The sequence below is a fragment of the Carassius auratus genome, chromosome 21, assembly GCF_003368295.1.
Source record: "Carassius auratus strain Wakin chromosome 21, ASM336829v1, whole genome shotgun sequence".
In the NCBI taxonomy this organism is placed as follows: Eukaryota; Metazoa; Chordata; class Actinopteri; order Cypriniformes; family Cyprinidae; genus Carassius; species Carassius auratus.
Genome location: NC_039263.1, coordinates 14,682,514 through 14,700,051, shown reverse-complemented (window position 1 = coordinate 14,700,051; position 17,538 = coordinate 14,682,514). Strand labels below are relative to the sequence as shown.

Sequence of the window (17,538 nt, the reverse complement as noted above, 5' to 3'; positions counted from 1 at the left end):
AATAACACGGTGTTCAGTTTGAGCTTGGATCTCCATTGAAATATTGACTCATAAACACAGCACTTCACAGTGAGACTGTCATGATTCTGCCCTCGTGTCCTTGATTTTTCCTAGTCTTGAGGCAGGATCATGACAGACCCATGTTTTGTGTACAAGCGTATGGCCTTGTCTTTGGGCCATGTGCTTGTGTTGTCTCGTTCCCTTGCCCCGCCCCCCTTGTTAACCTAGTCGTGTCTTGATTGTCCTATCTGTAACACCTGTCGTGTCTTGATTAGTACCCCTATTTAGATCTCCTAGTGTGCTCTGTCTTGCGTCGGTTCATTGTGTTACTTATGTGCTTCTCAGATGTGTTCCACACTGGTGACTGTGATTGTATCCTGTATACCGTGAGTGTTTGTTTATAGTTAGTGTTTAGTGTCTTTATCTGGTCAGCCCTGTCTTGTTTGGTTATTTAGTCCTTACCCTAGCCCTTGTTTTCCCCCTCGTGGGTTTTTGTTTTCCCTTTTTTGTATTTAATAAACCCTTTTGTGTTGAATCCTGTCTGCACTTGAGTTCCTCCCTTGCAAACCCTGACAGAATGAACCGACCAAAAGGGAACTCAGCAGACAGGAGGCAATACTGGATGTTGTCAGCCAGCAAGCGAGATTGTTTTGAGGGCTCTCGCCTTGTGGTGTTCCGGGGGACCAGGGGAGGTCGTTCCGGAGCGAGCGGGCGAGAGGAGGAGCCCCAGAGGTCCCCACCTACCCAGCTGCAAACGGTTCCAGAGGGTCGTATCCTGGCCGTGGCCACTCTGGGGGATCAGGCACATCCCTCACCGAGTCCTGAGGTGCCTCCCACACCCGTCGGTCTCCCCGGGAAGCGAGGGAGACGGTTATCGTGGGAGTCTGCCTCGGAATCGTCGGAGTCAGCCCTGCCAGAGACCGAACTCCCCCAACCCGCCTCTGACCCAGCTGTGGTCTCTGCACCGCGCCCAAGGAGGAAGAGGAGGAAGAGGGGGCCTGCCGGTCCTGTGACCCCGTTTCCTCCCGTGCCAGCAGCGGAGAGCGCTGGCGTGCCCGTGCCAGCAGCGGAGAGCACTGGCGTGCCCGTACCAGCAGCGGTGGGCGTGCCCGACCCAGCAGCGGAGAGCGCTGGCGTGCCCGACCCAGCAGCGGTGAGCGCTGGCGTGCCCGACCCAGCAGCGGTGAGCGCTGGCGTGCCCGACCCAGCAGCGGTGAGCTTGCCCGAGCCAGCAGCGGAGAGCGCTGGCGTGCCCGAGCCAGCAGCAGTGAGCGTGCCCGAGCCAGCAGCAGTGAGCGTGCCCGAGCCAGCAGCAGTGAGCGTGCCCGAGCCAGCAGCAGTGAGCGTGTCCGAGTCAGCAGCGGTGAGCGCTAGCGTGCCCGAGCCGGGAAAGAAAGCTGTATGCAAGTCGGCAGTCGTGAGAGCGGAGGAGAGAGCCGCGGCTGACTCTGCAGCAAAGACTCTTGTACAGTCGGTTTCATCTCATAAGGAGATGCCAATTGTCCTAGCTGCTAAAGCATTTTCTGATTATTTGTCCCGTCTTGTCCAAATTTTAGAAATCCCCGTCAGTCCTGTCTTGTCCCCTGACCCTGTCCCCAGAAGTCCCAAATGTCCAGCCGTTGTCTCCCCGTGTCCTGTTGATGTGGCCCCGTGTCCTGTTGATGTGGCCCCGTGTCCTGTTGATGTGGCCCCGTGTCCTGTTGATGTGGCCCCGTGTCCCGTTAATGTCCCCCCGTGTCCAGTAGATGTGGTCCCCCCGTGTCCAGTAGATGTGGTCCCCCCGTGTCCAGCCGTTGTCTCCCCGTGTCCTGTTGATGTGGCCCCGTGTCCTGTGGTCCCCCCGTGTCCAGTAGATGTCGTCTCCCCGCGTCCTGTAAGTGTTGTCCCGCGTCCCTTGTCTGGTCCTGTCATGTCCCCTGTCAGTTGTCCCGAGACCCCTCCCCGTCCCTCACCACCCAGACCTGCCCGTACCCCCCGTCGTCAGCCTTTGTCCTGTCCTCCTAGGATTCCTACCCCTCCCACCCGCCCTGGTCTGTCCCCCATGAACTTTGTGGTCCCGCCCCCTCCCCTTCCCTGTTTGTTTTTTTTGATTTGTCACCCCAACCCTGCCGTTGTGTACTCATGTTTGCCTTTGTTGTTATTTGTCATGTCCTGTTGGTTTGTGTCTGTGTCCCAGTCTGTCATGTCAGTCGTGTCCCGTGTTTGATGTTCCCTTGAGGAGCGTCTGGAAGCCGCTCCTTAAGGGAGGGGTTCTGTCATGATTCTGCCCTCGTGTCCTTGATTTTTCCTAGTCTTGAGGCAGGATCATGACAGACCCATGTTTTGTGTACAAGCGCATGGCCTTGTCTTTGGGCCATGTGCTTGTGTTGTCTCGTTCCCTTGCCCCGCCCCCCTTGTTAACCTAGTCGTGTCTTGATTGTCCTATCTGTAACACCTGTCGTGTCTTGATTAGTACCCCTATTTAGATCTCCTAGTGTGCTCTGTCTTGCGTCGGTTCATTGTGTTACTTATGTGCTTCTCAGATGTGTTCCACACTGGTGACTGTGATTGTATCCTGTATACCGTGAGTGTTTGTTTATAGTTAGTGTTTAGTGTCTTTATCTGGTCAGCCCTGTCTTGTTTGGTTATTTAGTCCTTACCCTAGCCCTTGTTTTCCCCCTCGTGGGTTTTTGTTTTCCCTTTTTTGTATTTAATAAACCCTTTTGTGTTGAATCCTGTCTGCACTTGAGTTCCTCCCTTGCAAACCCTGACAGAGACATGGATTTTTATTTTTATTTTTTTCATTTTGACTCCTCTTATTTTAATACAGTCAAGCTACATGTAATTAATTCTGTTTTATTCAGCACCATTCTCTTCCACGTGTCCTCCTTGTTTCCACAGCGAGTAAAACAGTTTGTAAAGCAGATGATTGATGAGGATGATGTGGGAATGATGGGGTATGAAAATGCTTAGGGCGTTTTGTGTGATGGGGCCGGACAGGGTCATAACTCTTGCCTGTTTTCCCTGTCGTGTTTTTGGCTCAGGTGGGTTGGCAGGTGTCATCAGCAGACAGGTAGAGCAGCTTCCTGAGCCTCGGAAACAACTAGCATCTGACGTGTGCGCTATTGCAGTGATTTTGTAGTTGTAATGCATGTGGGCAGTGGACCCTTTCAGACATGGGAAGATAAAAAAAACTCATTTTCAGATTCGAACACACACAGCCTCGGTGAATGAACCCTCTTAAAATCATGCATCATGGGGAATTAAGATATGCTAATGATAGTCAGGTTCCGTATGCGACGTATAAGATTGTGTCGCGACTCAAAATAACATGTCACAGCCCTTATATAAAACCTTTTCTTGAAGTGTCAAGTCCTTGAAATGCTTCGCTTGCACAGACTCTGTAATATTTCTTCGAGTTTGTGTGAAGATGACGAATGTTTTCAAGGATTCTTGTGTTTGCACAACTGGATATAAAGAAGGGAGGGGGGTGTATGGAAAATTGATCAAAAAAAGCTATGATTTTATTTTTCTCTGCACCTATGACTCACAAATGTGTTTTTTTCGGGTATGTCAAAGAGCAATTTTCCTTTTCTGTTGCTGCCTTTGTCTCTCTTGATCCCCCCTCTCTCTGGCTTTCTTCTTCTGCCCCTACTTTTATATTTTATGGTCGATCTTGCTCCAATAATTGCCTCTATTCACTGACTTCTTTTATTCCTCAGATGGCTTGGGAATGATTGTAGGGGTAGGCAGAGAGAGAGATCATGGGAGTGATGTAAGGATATGATTGACTCACCAGGCCAGCGCTGTAACAGTGACGGAAATGAGAGAAAGGAGATTACGCTACAGCAGAGGAAGCTTTGCCCCAGGTTTTCTTCATGCCAGAATGATCATTTCAGCCCACCAATCATTTATCTACATAAGACACTCTGGGATAAAAGTTGATACCCTTGAACTGTAATTTCCTTTTTAGATTTATGACCATACACAGATGAAACACATCCCCAAAATAGCATGCATTATGTGCAGCATTACAAGTAAAACGTGATGTAGTTAGATGACTTGAAATAATGTCATATAATATATGACCTTTTCAAATAAGATAACTTTTTTGTATTATGAAATTTATTTGCAGACAAGTGCAATTGAAAACCTCTCTTTTCCCCATGTTGGAAGCAATTGTGCTTATGACATGCATTGTAGAAGTTGATGGGTATTGTTCTAGACTAGAGAGTGTGTCATGCTTATCAGTGACGTTTGGATTTATTTTTTGAAAAACGAATGGTGCTTTAGTAGAATCCAGTCAAGCTGGTTATTTGTAGTGGACGGAAATAACAATTTGGCTGTTGTCTCAGAGCAGCGGTGGATTTCTCTGCCCTTGAACTCACAGGTGCAGCCGTCCTAAATTTTGCTGTTGTCATGGCAATCAGCATGAGTCTTGTTTTCTGTTTTGTTGTGCATGAAAATAAAAAGGCCAGCTGTTAAGATGTTTTTGTCAAAAAAGGTACAGAGAGATACATTGTTTCTTGTGGTTTTGATACTTGTGTAAATACACTCTTTCTACTCTACAAGTCATGAAATACAACTTTCTGACAGGGGTGTGTGCTAGGATGTTCACGGAAATTAAGGAAAAAGAAAAGATTTTTCAAAAAGTGTTTTGAGGATAATAACACATTATTATTAATATTATATGACATTTTGATTACAATTTCATATGCACTGTAAATGAATTGTTGTTCACTAAAATATAACCACTACTAGTAAGATTTTTATTATTATTATTATTTTATAAATTAATACTTTTAGTCAAAAAGTTTACATGAAATTTATATATATATATATATATATATATATATATATATATATATATATATATATATATATATATATATATATATATATATACTGTTCAGAACTTTCTATGCATTAAAGAATCTTTAATATATATATATATATATATATATATATATATATATATATATATATATATGTATATCAGGGTGTCCATAAAATGTGAAGCAGTTTTTAATACTAATAATATGAAGAAATGTCATAACAATATAAGAATGTATAATACAAGCACAAATAAAGCTGCAAATTTTACATGGAAGTGTAGCTTATGGCAATAAAAATAGTTTGCAATTGAAAAAAAAGTTATTAATTATTTTATTTTATAGATATTTATAAATATTATTACATATTTATATTTTATGTTTAACTGTTTAAACCTTTTTGTTAGAGTTGGAAGAATGCATTATCTGAACAAATTGTTTGCAAAAGCCATGTTTTTTTTTTTTTTTTTTTTTTTTTGCTTTAGGAAATAAAAGACAACTTGAATCCCACATCTAGGGTCACACAATAGCAGTTCTATCAAAACCTCGCAACCCTTCATTTTTTGGCTTCCTGTTCTTTTCAGCGTACTGTAGCTTATTTATTTATTTATTGTTTATTCATGACAACGCTAATTTGCACTGCTCTTGGTTTATTGCATAGGTCACTGAGATGTTGCGTCTGTCCTTTAATTAGCGCATTGTTAGTAAATCACCCGCAGAAATTTCCTCACCCATCAGCGCTGTTTTTGGAATTGCGCTCTCAAGCTAATTTGCCTTGTTTAGTAAAACTGGCCCTAAATATTTCAAAACTTTATTTACGATTAGTAATATCCATTGTTAAAAACTTAATCTGTCAAACTTTAAAGGCCATTTTCTCAATATTTTTATTATTATTACATTTTTTATAAAATAGCTGTATCTCAGCCAGATATTGTTCTATCCTAACAGACCATACATCAATGGAAAGCTTATTTATTCAGCATTCAGATGATGTATACAATTTTAAACAATAAAAATAAACACTTGATCACTTCCAATGTAAAAAATGTGCTTCTATTCAGAATGAGAAAAAGTTAGAGCATAATGCTATTAGTTATGTTATCTAATAAGTAACACGTTAAGGTTTCTTTAATGTTGAGGCCACAGTGAGACATCCAGGTGCTTGAAGACACCACATGCTGTATCTGACAACGACCGAGAGATAGAAATTGCTGCCAAATAGGGATGAATGTATTTTTAATGGGCTAATGTAAGAGCTTGCTTTTTTATTTTTCCAATTTGATCGGTAATGTGGAGTGTGATTGTGAATGACTCTAGTCTCACGCATGGCGAAATTGATTTGCAGGTATTAAATCTTAATCAGAGCAGTCGAGAGGAAGCCATGAATAAATAAAATGCCGGAGGCTCACTGTGGCTGCGGGCAGTGACCTTTCCATTTATCTACGGCATGTCAAGGTCTCTCCGTTCCTTTCTCTCTCAGAAGGCATTCACTTGCATTCTCACAGTCCCTCCACAAATCTGCCTCTGCTAATATTTCAGAATGTAATTGAAATTCACCAAACATTCTCTCGCTCAAATACACACATGCTGATGTGTGCTCCTCGCTGGGAAATCTGCATAAAAGCGGCGTAGTGAGTAATGCGCCGGGTTTCACTGACCATAGCACATCCCATCTCCCAGCTCTAAAGGCACTGCTTTGATAATGAGCTACTTTGAGGGATAGTTTGCTTATTTTGTTCTTGTGTGTATGTGTGAAATCTACAGAGACAGTGTGATTCTTATCACTCACTGTGATCAGAGGAGCTGTTTTACAAGAAATGACATTATGAAGACCAGAGAGAATTCCTGTTTTTCCATGGATCATATGTCTTTGTGAATGATACTGTATGCCAAGCGGCAGGGCAGCGGAGTGGCCCGAGGGGTGACTCTGTGGTTTCGGGTCCACTCAGTTTCAGCTGTTATTAAATTGGCTTTGTCTCATGAAGTCAAATTGATTAACCATGGTTAGAATGAGCCGCGGTGCATCTGATCCTCCGACGTCACTGGGCTTGAACGGTGCGTCCAACGGTTACACAATGTGCTCTGCTTCAACCCTCGGGTGGGTGACGGCCCGCTTTGAGTTAATTCCTAAAAGCTAATTATGTTAAACACTGCATCTTAATACAGAAATGATTCATTGACAGCAGAAAAAGAAGGAAAGGCCTGCATAGATTATGCACCACCATCCTGTAAACTGGTTTGCATAATCAGGGTGAGGTGAGAATTTAAACAGTGCTGGGTTTTAGCACTTTACCCCCTTCATGGTTGACTTTCCTGCCGCCCAGTCTAAATAGCCAATCTGTCTTCATGGCAACCGGTCAAAGCGATTTCCTTCTTGGTGGAGGAAACCCTCACCTACAAAGAGTCAATTAAATGATCATTGCTGTGAAAGACAAGCTGTGTTTTATACTGTAAGCAACTGATGATCTACAGTAGCTTCTGTAAGGTCACCATAGAGGATGCCTGAATTTAAAGAGAGAGTTCAGCAAGAAATCAACTTTTTGTTGTTTATTTGTTAACTCACCATCTGTATGTTGTTGTTTTTATCTGTTGAACTCAAAATGAGGGTTCTAAATCTTCATGCAGCTCTTTTCCAAACAAGAAGTTTATAGTGACCTTCAAAAAGAAAAAACAACAACAAAAGCACAGTAAAAGAATTACAAATGCACACTGTAAAACATCTAATGAGCTATTTACTTAAAAAAATTAAGGTAACAATATTACACATAATATTTTTGAGTACTTTTTCAGGCTTGATTTTTTTTTATGGAATCTACCTGAATAAATCATGTGAAATCTCCTAAATTAATTAATCTATGACAAAAAATTTTTTATATAATTAGGGAAATGTGCTCAGCTCATTTTAAGTTTATTCTCCAAAGTCTGTGATTTTAAATGGGGTCTGTTTGTATTTTATATAAAGCCAATCAGCTCAAGTAAGAAAATACTTGAGAAATACTGGAAAGTATTGCACTAACACTAGCAGCAAAGCTACAGCTCATTAAACAAGGTTTAATACCTTAGAAGAGTAGTATCCATACCCACAAGCTCTACTCTTCAGCACAGTGGTAACGATTGCACTGTGCAATGGAAGCTTCAATGTTACAGAAACTCTTACAAATGTCAAACGTAACTGAACATTAAACATTAATAGATGCTTTCTTTCACTCAAAAATATAAAGTAGCATTTCATTTCAAAATGTACTCTCCATATCCAGCCATATGCAAAGCATGCTGGGAACTAACAATCACCTCTAAAATAAAACTGCAAAACTGAGCTAATTCTCTTAAAATAAATTGGCAGCCTTCTTTCCTTAATTATTTTAGTTTAATCAGTTGCCCAATTCAAGCACCAAAACTGCTTAACTGCTTATCTCTTGGTTTTATTAGTAAATAGTCCTCATTATTTTCTATACAACACTGAATCACAATTTCTTTAATGAAATCCACACATTATTTTTAATTATCACCTTAATTTTTTTAATGAAAATTACAAGACTCATGATTCAGTTTTTAGAGTGCACTGATGAATAGATCATATTTTAGGTTATTTAATATGTCACCTATGGTGCAGGTTAAAAAGTCATTGACATACAGTAGATCAAACCCGACCATATTTGATGGCAGTACATTTCTAAAGTTATAGATATTTATAGTTATATGTATTTTTTATATGTACTCCATATGTACTGTGGAGTACTTTTATGATGTTTGTTACTCTTTTTGGCAAAGTTTGTCACTATGAACTGTACGGAGATTGTGAAGATTCTTCAGAAATGTTTTCTTTTATATTATACTACTGTTCAAAAGTCTTCAGTGTCACACAATTTATATATATATAAATTTTATAAATTCTTTACATTTTTCACTTATTTTAAAGCAGTTATTCTGTCTTTTTAAAGTTGACCAAACATTTCTCTCCTTTTCTCCTGTTTTCCTCACTCCCTTGCCCCCAATGTTTTCCTTCCTTTTTTGAAATCAATGTTATCCTTTCTTTCATTGCTCTGTCATTCACCACTCCTTCAAACCCTCCTTGCATGGTCATTTTCCTCTCCACTCTCTTCCTTTCCGGCGGTGTAGGTCTCTATCCGGACGCATCGTGGGTGGAGTGTGGTGGTTTTTCACCCTCATCATCATCTCCTCCTACACAGCCAACCTGGCTGCTTTCCTCACTGTGGAGAGGATGGTGTCGCCCATTGAGAGCGCTGAGGACCTGGCCAAGCAGACAGACATAGCGTATGGTACTCTTGACTCAGGCTCCACCAAAGAGTTCTTCAGGGTAAGTGGCCAAAGCTAATGGGTTGAGGGGAGGGAGATGGTGTTTTGTTAAGGGGGGCTGAAAGGGAATGACTCCAAAATGAGAAGATCTCTAGTGCTGTGTTAGAAAAAAAGAGTGAAAGCCCACAGATTAATAAACAAACTGAAGAACATATATTCTTAATTAAAGTATATTACAGTTTTCAGTCTATTTATTTATTTATTTATTTATTTATTTTTATTTTTTTTGGTTCACAATTATTTTTTAGGTTCTAAAATAAAATTTCAATATATGCTTTAGGATCTCATTTACATAATTGAAAAACTGGCAAATTATGTATATATGCCTGTTTCCACCATTAAATAAAAAACTATTTTGACTTTTTATCTCACAATTGCGAGTTTACATTCCACAATTTTGAATTTTTTCTCAGAATTACAAGTTATAAAGTCAGAATTGCGAGATATAAAATTGCAATTCTGAGAAAAAAAAGTCAGAATTGCGAAATGTTATCTTACATTGCGAGAAAAAAGTGAGAAATGTGAGCTATATATATATAACAATAAAAACAGCAATATTATGAAATATGTATTGCATTTAAAATAACTGTTTTCTGATTAATACATATTTTTCGGACTATAAGTCGCACCTGAGTATAAGTCGCATCAGTCCAAAAATACGTCACGATGAGGAAAAAAACATATAAGTCGCACTGGACTAGTCAAATTTATTTAGAACCGAGAGAAAACATTACAGTCTCCAGCCGCGAGAGGGCGCTCTATGCTGCTCAGTGTAGGCTACAGGAGCACTGAGCAGTATAGAGCGCCCTCTAGCGGCTTGAGACGGTAATGTTTTCTCTTGGTTCAGGTCTCTTAGTTCATTTCTCTTGGTTCATGTCAAATTAATTTTGATAAATAAATCGCACCTGACTATAAGTCGCAGGACAAGCCAAACTATGAAAAAAAGTGTGACTTATAGTCCGGAAAATACGGTACTTGAAATCTATTTCTGTGATGGCAAAGCTGATTTTTCAGCATCATTACTCCAGTCTTCCTTGTCACATGATCCTTCAGAGATCATTCTATTATACTGATTTGGTGCTCAATAAACTATTAATATCAATAAATTATTATTATTTGTTATTAATTATTAATTTATTAATTATTAATTATTAATTAATTATTTGAAATATAAATATTTTGTTACATTATAAATGTCTTTACTGTTGATTTTGATCAATTTAATGTGTCCTTGCAGAATCAAAGTATTAAGAACAACTATTGACCCCAAACTTGTGTACAGTAGTGCATCTCATAATTTATCATTTGAATTGGTTACTATAATTAATACATTCATAAAAATCCCCCACAGTCTCACAAGGGGTCTCAACCAAGTGTGCTGCACAAGTCTTGAAAAGTAAAGTCAGAATGTTTCGATCACCCCAAGGTGAACGGGTGTAGGTCATAAACCCTGCCCTCTCCATGTAATCTAATGGAATGTGAGACAAACTAAATCAAATTTGATCCTGCTTCTCCACCTCACGATCACTACTGTGAAGACTCCACAGAATCAGGCTCTAAATTATGTAATTTTGCCAAGATGACAGCGGCCATACTCAGAATGTTTTGACTTCACTTTTCTAATGTGGAAGAAAGGGGAGATGCGTCATCCAGCTTTTTACAGTCTGTGGTCTCAACCCCAAGGCTGAGAACCTCTAACATGTTATTTCTGTAATAACTGTAGCTGTAATAACTGTAATAATTCAGCGACTAACAAATAATCTGCACCCTCCACACTTCCTCTGCACACTTCACTGCCATTCTACACCTCTTCCCCAACTTCCAGAGGTCAAAGATCGCCGTTTATGAGAAAATGTGGAGCTACATGAAGTCTGCCGAGCCCACGGTGTTCACTAAGACCACGGGAGAGGGAGTGGCACGAGTGAGAAAATCCAAAGGGAAGTACGCCTTCCTGCTGGAGTCCACAATGAACGAGTACACGGAGCAGCGCAAACCCTGCGACACCATGAAAGTGGGAGGAAACCTGGACTCCAAAGGCTACGGGGTGGCGACGCCTAAGGGCTCACAGTTAAGGTGGGTGGAGTAGTATAACAATATGTCACGTGTTGTTATGGTATTCCACCTTCCCTGGCGTGCCTATTTCTAGCTTTCTCTTCTTTCTTTTTGCTTTTCTCATGTGTTCTTGTGGGCAGTTAAAGGTCTTGTATATGTAGTGCTATGTTTTCTTTCACTCATTTTCTTTGTTTGTTTTTTAATGTAGCCTGAAGCAGCTCATTTCAAACTGATGCATGCATGTTAATGCCACTGAATTTTTGAGATGAAATGTCTGAATGTTTAACAATGAATTTCAACGAATGGACAAGCCTGTGAATATTCTGCCTGGTCTGATGTTTTTCCCACTTATACTGAGAGGTATGCACATTTAAACGCCATGAAGCGTGTAAAGAAAGGTCGAGAAGAGTCAGTTACAGATGGCGGTAGCCCCCGGGATCAGCCATTTTGTTGCGGAGTTACCACGGTCTGTCTGACCCTTCTCATGATACCGGGGGGAAGAGCGTCCAATGGCGTAACGGCTTTTCTCCTGCTGTCGTGATGTCAGACCAGCGCAGGAGATTCACTCGGCTTCAGATCTGCAGCACACTGTCCTTAATGCTCTTCTTTCTCTTCCCCTCCTCAGCTCAGATGGGTCTCACTACATTCTTTCCCTGTCCCGTTCTTTGTTCCTGTGGGCTGTGTGTTAATTAATGTTGCATTCAGGATAAACTGCATTCAGGATAAACCTCTCTTGAATCATTCCCATCATGTACATTTTGGCCCTTAACTATAGATTTGCGAGATTAGACTTTTACAGTGGAGTCCAAAAGTAATAAATGTAAATGATTAATTAATTATTTGATGGATTGATTGAAGTATAAAACATATATTTTTGAAAACATAAAGTTTTAGGAGTTTTCTAATAAAAACAAATGCATTATTATTATAATTTCAAAATTGTAATGTATAAATTCATTCATATGAATTAATTATACTACATCTATACATTTTGTGAAAAATATTTTAGATTCTGGTTCACATTGAGTGATTGGTTGATTGTTATTGAATATATAAATTATAGGGAGTTTGAAAACAAACGTATAGTTATTAAATATTTATTGATATGTTTTTATTAATTTAACTTAATTTGATTTATGAATTATGTAAAAATGTGAAAATCTAGTTCACATTTATTTATATTTATTTACTATTATATTTATTTATTACTGAAAATATAAATTGTTCAGATTCTCAAAACGCGTATTATCAAATATTTGCATGTATTTATTAATTTATTTAAATTAATTGGACTAAATTCATGATTTTATATAAGATTCTGCACTTTATTTGCTTGTTTATTGTCATTTAGAATATTATGTTTTTTGGATTTAGAAATGTAAAACTAATATTAATCTTATTAATTATTTGATTTAGAAAATATTTCATATTTTGCACTATTTATTTGTTTAATTATTAAGAACTATGTCTTAATATCAACATACAACATAAGACTTGAAATGTTGTCAAGACCATGCTGATGTACAGTGAAACATTCAAAAATAGAAGCATTATTCATACTGTAGCCTTTTAGACTTTTGGACCCCATTGTTTGTGTCATAGCAAGTATGTTAAAATAACAGTAATTCATTTGATATGCTTATATTTATAGAACATTATCTACAGAATGATAAGCATTGATGAGAACTGCAGGGAAAGATAATGTCTGGTGTTTCGAAGCAGAATTGTGTTGCCAGCTCTCTTGTGGTGAAGCCAGAGGTGGGAACGCAGGGGTCTGGGGAATAGGATCAAACTCATTCAGCACTTTCTGTGGCTTAAACCCTCAGTGCTCATTTAAACCGTCTGTAAGCAGCACATAGGAAAGTAACAGGCATTCAATATCGTGAGGTCCCTCTGTGCATCTCAGCAATTTGGAGTGCATAGTAAAGCGCTCAAGTGAGGATGGGAAATAAGGGTAGCTTGTGTTGGGGAGGGGGTTTGATGCAGAGAGCACGTATTGATTTTATCCATTCCCCTTTCTGGAGGTGTGTAGTACAGGTAGACAAATAAGGCTGGTGTAAATTAACATGAAAACAGGAAAAGAGAGGTTTGTCCTCCGTGGTTCGGTGTTTTAATGTTTTCTAAGGGGAAGTTGGGTGGGAACGGGCAACTAATCTATAGAACTTTCCACCCCTTTTTTCTTAATTTAACCTGATTGGATTCTGCTCAACTATGACAAACTGCTGATACTGACAAACTATGTTTTATCGTTTCAAGAAGTGCAGTTAACCTGGCAGTTTTAAAACTGAATGAACAAGGCCTGTTGGACAAATTGAAAAACAAGTGGTGGTACGACAAAGGAGAGTGTGGCAGCGGAGGAGGTGGTGAGAAGGTTAGCCACTATGTCAACCAACGCGGGTAAACAGTTTCCTCTGTAACGGGAGCATCTGCCGGGGCGCAAGCGCATACATGACCTTCATCCTGACCCTGTTTAGTCTGAAGAGAGAGAGGAACGCAATTACTGTCAGAGCACAAATATTCGCCTGGAATACTGGGCACAGATTCCCTCGTCGGTCTTCTGGCATTCATCAAGGAACTTTTTCTCCTTTAGCTGCTGTTCTTCTTCTCCAGGGGCGCATTAGCTGCATTTTTGATAGGTTTGCAGAGAACATTTATTGTATTTTGAAAGGTGCTGCAGTGTCGCATTATGATCATGTATTAGAGACACGATCCAAAGTCCAAATCCAAAAGGCAGAGGTAGATTTAATAAAATAAAATAGAAAAACTGAAACTAAATGAAAATACAAAAATGTAGACTACAAATTTGAAACATTTCAATGGCACTAGATACTAGACACTAAAACATTAACACTATGAAAGTTTTTTTAACATAAATTTGTATACATATTATATATATATATATATATATATATATATATATATATATATATATATATATATATAAAACCTAGCTAAAAATAAATATACTAAGTATGCTGCAAATACATTTCCATATTTATGTACTTAATAAAAATACCCTGCAATTGTACTTTTAGTATAAACTGGTATACCGAAAGAGTCTGCTGTACTGGAACAAATAATTTTGTAATTAATGCAGTTTAATTGTGCAGAAGTAGTACTGAAGTCCAACTAAAGATATGCTGAGGCATATTTGATTGTGGAACTATTGCACGTATACTTTAGGTACACTTTAAACATCTTGCATTTGAAGATAGTAAGCAAATTTGGGGCTTAATATTAAGAAATACTAGTAAATAAATATACTGTATATATATATATATATATATATATATATATATATATATATATATATATATATATATATATATATATATATATATATATATATATATATATATATTATTCTTTCTTTTCTTTTTTTCTTTTTTTCACACAAAGCCAGTTTGCATAATTGCATCTGCCAAAACCATAGAGCTAACAGCTAACAGTTATTTTGGATTAGGGTTGTAATAAAAATTTAATTAAATTGAGACAAAAATTCATAACTCTAATGACCTTGTTAAGAGGGATATGAAAAGGTTGGTGCCTATTGTATATGCCAATAATTGTGGTTTAACAGTAATTGCCTCCAGCATTGGTAGAGACGCAGGCCGTGGCAGTATGCGCCCGTTACCCAAAGTGATGGAGCAAGGTCCCGTTCATATGTCTGTGGCTCCAGTGCCAGGCCCTAAAACATTGTTCCCTTAAATAGAGCACAGAGACATGTATCACAACGGGACCCTCGGCTCGGTCACTTTGCCAGTGCAACTGCTGTGTCAGCTGTTATGAGTGAATAACATAAAATAACATGTCCTATGATGTTATTTATGTTATTTGTGTTACATTCCTCTGCGTGGTTGAAGAACCCCCGTAAACCTTGCCGTTTTGAAACTGAGTGAATCAGGCATCTTAGACAAGCTGAAAAACAAATGGTGGTACGATAAGGGCGAGTGTGGACCCAAGGACTCGGGAAGTAAGGTCAGTCTCCACAAGTCTGGGACCATCACTGTTGTCTAATGCTCAGTGAGGCAGAAAGTCGCCAGTATCTAGCGCATGCTCATCTTTAGGGAGATTTTAGATATGCACCAAGCAGGATACTTCTAGCATGCCCTGCTTCTCCACACTAAATGTCTTCTTAGATGCATCTCTGCTTTTAGTAACATACCTAGTACCTGAGAGGAATGGAAGTGACTGGGCTTTTGAAGGCATCATACATTTATTTAACCGAGCATACCATTGAATTCTTTTTGCATGACAACCCAAGCAAGCCTGACTTTTGTGGAGCGAGAAACACACCACATGTGGAGATATATAAGCTAGAACACAGTGAGAAGTTAAAACCCTGTCACAGTGTGGAGCTATAGCGATCCATCTGAGAGAAAAATGAAAGCATCTCCTGTAATTACTTACTAATTGTCAATCTTTAAGATGCTGTCAAAGCATCGATGCCTGATAGAAGTCGCCACGAAAGCATCAGCTTTTCAGATTAGCCTGCAAGCGAAAGGTTGATTTTGAGGAACAGTATAAATGTCTGTAAACTGTGTGTGAATGTGTTTTGGTAGTGAGTAGTTCTCTGAATGTGTGCGTGAAAGTGTACGTCGGCACCGCTCCCACCACGTTAACTTCCTGTCTTCTTGTTCCTTTCCTTCCTCTCGCATCTAGGACAAGAGCTCACAGGCCCTTAGCCTCAGTAATGTGGCTGGGGTCTTCTACATTCTGGTCGGGGGCCTGGGCCTGGCCATGCTGGTGGCCCTCATCGAGTTCTGCTACAAGTCCCGAAATGAGGCCAAGAGAATGAAGGTGGAACAGTCTGAACGTCGCCCCTCTTCCTCTCCTCTCCCCAGTCCCATCCCCCTCCCCAGCCCCCAGCCCTCACCACGGCCCAGTCCCACCCACAGCACTCAGAGTTTAGCCACATATAGAGAGGGTTACAACGTCTACGCCACTGAAGGAGTAGAGATGTAGGAGGTCAGATGTACGTAGGTGCCCGGCAGTCGTAAGTGGAGCTCCTCTGTTTTCACTGGCGTAGCTTGCCGTGGTAAAGCTTCTTGTGTTTGTGACGTCCTTGTTCTGTCTCCTCCACCTGTACTCCAAGTCGGAGACGTGCATTCACATATTTCCGCATGTTGAAGAACGAGGTACCTGGACTGCACATGTTTGTAATCACATGCCAGTGCAGTAACCTAAAGAGGAATAGCCAAACCAAGCTTGAGATGGTCATTTCCCCCTAGGCATAGTCTTAAACCCCCCTAGCTGTGAATTTCAAGTAATCTTAGGCTCCAAAGAACTATATCAGATGCATTTAAGACGCTTCATCGCTGAACTGTGCCATAATCTGGTGTTTTGTATGTGCTTGCTGATAATGTGCATTCATTCAAATAATGATGCTCTGGTTTTTAAGTGTGCACAGCTGACTCCCGTTCTCCCTGTTCCCATCTTTCTTTTCTCTCCGGACGCAGCTCACCTTCACAGAAGCCATGCGGAACAAGGCGCGCCTGTCCATTACAGGGAGCGTGGGCGAGAACGGGCGCGTCCTGACTCCCGACTGCCCGAAGGCTGTCCACTCCGGCCCCTCACTGCGGCAGAGCTCCGGACTGGCTCTGGTATCATCCGACTTACCATGAAAACCAAAAACGTTCAAGTGCCTTAAACTCCGCAAAACAGACATTAGAAAAACTGACCCTACAGCAATGACGCCACCAAGCTGAGCGATCGCGCCGACAAGGTAGATTTTAAAAGGGAACCGAGACCCCGATGGCTTTACGCACCAGGATGCCACCGCAAGATTCTGTGCAGTGGTTATCACACAGACTTCTGTGTTTCCATCATGTACATTCAAAGAAGTTGTGCTGCCTTTTAGGGTGAAGCAGGTGGGAAGAAAGAACAGCAAACTCAACTGGTAGCTGTTTGGCGAAAAAAAAAAGATCTGCTCATTCTAACACTCTGCCATAACCCTCGCCAAACCGAAACGCTGCATCTCGACATCTTAACATAGCTAAAAATGGGCATTTGTTTGCCCGAGAGGGTATTGTTAACATGGATATGGTATTAATGCATACTTATTAAATAAACTGTGAAGAAGAGTTCATATATATATATATATATATATATATATATATATATATATATATATATATATATATATATATATATATATATATATATATATATATATATATACATATATATATATATTCTATAAAATCATACCTAAAGTAAATTATTTACATTGTTTTGTAAATAGCAGACTGTACAACTCGCTTGCTTTTTAACAAATTTGTAAATAGCTGAATCTGTAGTGGACAGAGTGTAATTCTCTTTTTAAACCATCTTTAGAAAAAGAATTCATCGCAATAAT

At 39.8% G+C, this 17,538-nt stretch overlaps 1 protein-coding gene across 6 annotated transcripts in view; it reads left to right on the top strand.

The window, feature by feature from the left end:
- Positions 1–17,276, top strand: part of LOC113038631 (glutamate receptor 4-like) — a 91,075-nt gene extending 73,799 nt beyond the window's left edge. Inside the window, exons 12-16 of one of the 6 annotated variants that reach the window (XR_003274800.1) lie at positions 8,931–9,129; positions 10,954–11,201; positions 13,437–13,551; positions 15,044–15,158; positions 15,843–15,977. Coding sequence is in view for 5 of the 6 variants with exons in the window: in XM_026196217.1 (XP_026052002.1) it covers positions 8,931–9,129; positions 10,954–11,201; positions 15,044–15,158; positions 15,843–15,980; positions 16,640–16,804 (865 nt within the window). In the remaining variant the exon portion in view is untranslated. Of the gene's footprint in view, positions 1–8,930; positions 9,130–10,953; positions 11,202–13,436; positions 13,552–15,043; positions 16,177–16,639 lie in introns of those variants that run through there. The other 5 variants (XM_026196217.1, XM_026196215.1, XM_026196218.1 and 2 more) reach the window with 5 other exon arrangements.
- Positions 17,277–17,538: the final 262 nt, after the last annotated feature.